Source organism: Acanthisitta chloris, unplaced genomic scaffold (assembly GCF_000695815.1).
Source record: "Acanthisitta chloris isolate BGI_N310 unplaced genomic scaffold, ASM69581v1 scaffold22333, whole genome shotgun sequence".
NCBI lineage: Eukaryota > Metazoa > Chordata > Aves > Passeriformes > Acanthisittidae > Acanthisitta > Acanthisitta chloris.
The window spans coordinates 7,505-10,505 of record NW_008664556.1 but is presented as its reverse complement, the minus strand read 5'-3'; the positions used below and the strand labels follow the sequence as shown (position 1 = coordinate 10,505).

Here is a 3,001-nt window from a genome sequence, read left to right as displayed (position 1 = left end):
CCGAGCCGTGTCCGCGGGGTCTGTAGGCATGGGCTGTTCTCAGCGCTGATTCAGGCAGGTGCACAAGGTGACATGCAGTTCTCTGCCCACACACCTCTTCCTCCGGGAATACATGACCATTCGCCTGCCCCGAAGGCTCGGGCTTGCACTTCCCGACAGCAGTGGCCGTTTACCAAACCGTTTGTTTGCCGTAGCCAGGTCTACCGAGCTGGCTGTTTGACAGGATGATATGCTCCTGCCTTGCACAGAGGCTGTTATTTCTAAATCTTTTTTTTTTTTTCTGCTCAGGTGTAAAACTTCTCTTGCATGGTCTTTGCTCCAACACCACAGTCAAATCTTTGGATCTGAAGGTGAGTCTGTTCAAATTGAATTACAACAAAGTGGTGGAGAAGGAAGGAGGAGCACAGGCTTATCAGAGTTAGAAATGGACAATCCTGGTGCAGGATTGTTCAGCAAGATGTATAGTTCTATAAAATTCCTGTTCTCAAGTAACTTATTACTTGCCTCCTTAACACCATGTCACGACTTTGCAGTTCATCTTTAGGATGATAGACAGTCATTGCTGTATGTCTTTTGTCAGTTGCTGCTTGGTCAGATGAGGCATATGTAGGGTTTTGGAGTGATTTGGGTATTGATCAGTGAGTTACTAGCTGTTTGACTTGTGCTTCTGTAGAGTTTATCCAGCTTGCCAATGCCTTTCAGCTAGTCTGGGTTTGGAACTAAGCATCTGCCTTCAGATGTGATGGTCACTGTACTGAGAGAGTGACTTTGGCATACAGTCACAAACTGCATCACACCTTACTCATTTGTGCTAGTGCTTACTGAGCTCTTTCTAATAAAATGTGTTGGAATGGTTCTGCTTACCTAGAATCACCATTTTCTGTCCCATTGTGGCCCATACAGATCCTGTGTTATCCTGTGGCTTTTGCAAGCTCTCACTTGTGGCTCCTCACAAGACCAGTGGTGTGTATGGGCCCAGGGTTCCTCCAGGGTTTTTCATTTTGTGGGAAGCTGACTGATGTGTGAAACAAATGGTGCTTGGTCCATCTTCATCTGACTGAAATCGGCAATACAGTTGGGGTGCATCTGGTGGTGTTTGATGGGGTAGGTGGACTGGGACAGGCATAGCCTATTGACCACCTGGGACTTCTGTTTCAGGGAAATAACCTGCGAACCGTGGGAGCTGAGGCTTTGGGAAAACTTCTTAGGCAGAACAAATCCATCAGGAGGTAAAAAATTGTATCTACCTCTCTTTCTGTTATTCCTGCCAGATGGAGCACAGCAATTGAGGAGGGTTGAGGGCATTTTTTGTTGGGGTAGGAGGAATGTCAAGTGGTGTAATTTCTTGTGAGGGATGGGACAGGTGAAGGAGTGAGAACTGGAGGTGCCCTTTTAGAGGATGCAGAGCCCTGGCAGCATGCTGCTCTCGAAACCGAGTCCGTTCATGGAGCTGGGTGTTTGACCGGGTACCACGATCCATCATTCAAGGTTATGCAGTTTACTCCACGAACTCCAATCCTGTCTGTTTTCCGTAGCCTAACCTTGGAATGGAACAGCCTTGGCATGTGGGAGGAGGGCTTCTCCTTTTTCTGCCAAGGACTGGGAGCGAACAACTTTCTCCAGCGGTTGGATCTGCGCAATAACCAGATTAACCATCAAGGGGCTGCAGAGCTGGCCATGGCACTGACACAGAATGACAGCCTTCAGGAGCTGGGTGAGTGTTCTTTGCCCGTGTAAGTGTATGCACACACACACATATCTTCAGGTTCTATGCAGCCTGCTCCAACATCTGCCAACTGGTTTGTGTCATTCCCAATTCCTGCCACTCTGGAGTGCATTGCCAGCTTTGTGCAGGGAGAGGTACAACCTCATGGTTTGTGAGAGGCAGACTTGTGTAGATTTTGAACTTAATGGCTTCCTTTACTAAAGATTTATCCTTGCATTTCCTGCTTTGTCTTTCACTTTCCCTCCCTCTCATTCATCTTGAAAAGGGAGACAGTATTGACCTGTGTTTGTGCTAAGAGAGCCTGGGATGAGTTAACCATGCTCGTAGTTGTATAAGGAGCATGGTTTCTCTTGAGCTCTCTGCTTTTCAGCAAATAAATGGCTGTCACAGTGAACGTTTGCTCTCTGTGTAGATTTGCGTTGGAATAATATTGGACTTCTGGGTGGCCGAGCTCTGCTGAACTGCCTGCAGAGCAACAGGACCCTGAAGAAGCTGGAGCTGGCAGGGAACAACGTTCCTGGTGACATCCTGAAAGCTGTGGGTAAGTATGATGTGTTATACAGTAAAGAATCACTGACTCCTTTCCCAGTTCAGCACTTGAGGGATATAGGGCACTTGCTGTTCCAGAAGAGAGCTATTCCTCCTTCCCTCCCTTTCTCTACAGTATTTCCACAGTGCCCTACATGCTTATGCAGCATGTCTCATGTCATTATCCTGCCCACAGCAGTCGAACAGCTTTCCTGTGGCTAGGGTGTTGATTACCCCATGCACACACTGCTCTCTTCAATCCCACCCCACCTTGTGATGTAAAGTGAGAGGTCTCTCTACATGGACCAGCCTAAGAAGGGCAACTGTTCTGATGCTTCTGATAGCCAAGTGTCATCCTGAACGCTCTCTCGTCCTGCAGTGCCTGCTGTTCTATTGCTTTAGAAACATGTGCATGCTCTTCTGCTCTCTCTGCATCAGAACAAGCCTTGGATCACAACAGAGACCGTGAGACTATCCTGAGTGAGGCCCAGAACCAAGTATCCATCCTCAGTAAGGAGGTGATGAGTCTGAAGGATGAGAAGAACAAGCAGGTGAGCAGTCTTACACGTTGGCCATTCAGGTGGGGCAGCTGGAATCCTTTGCTTTCCCTCGGGGTCCCCATGGAACACTTTGTGACAGGGTTATTGTGCACCTGAAGTGGCACTTGCATCTTTACGGGCAAGCACACAGCATGGTTTAGTACACTGAGTCCTTCCTCTGAGCTAGGTTGCCCAGGAATCAAGTCTA

General features: G+C 48.1%; 1 protein-coding gene across 1 annotated transcript in view; it reads left to right on the top strand.

Moving 5' to 3' along the window:
- Positions 1-288: 288 nt before the first annotated feature.
- LRRC45 (leucine rich repeat containing 45) overlaps positions 289-3,001 on the top strand; it is a gene marked incomplete at its 5' end in the record, with an annotated part of 8,795 nt that continues 6,082 nt past the window's right edge. The window contains 5 exons of the mRNA XM_009071420.1: positions 289-350; positions 1,159-1,229; positions 1,536-1,714; positions 2,139-2,267; positions 2,693-2,805. Coding sequence (XP_009069668.1) covers positions 289-350; positions 1,159-1,229; positions 1,536-1,714; positions 2,139-2,267; positions 2,693-2,805 — 554 coding nt within the window. The remainder of the gene's footprint in view (positions 351-1,158; positions 1,230-1,535; positions 1,715-2,138; positions 2,268-2,692; positions 2,806-3,001) is intronic.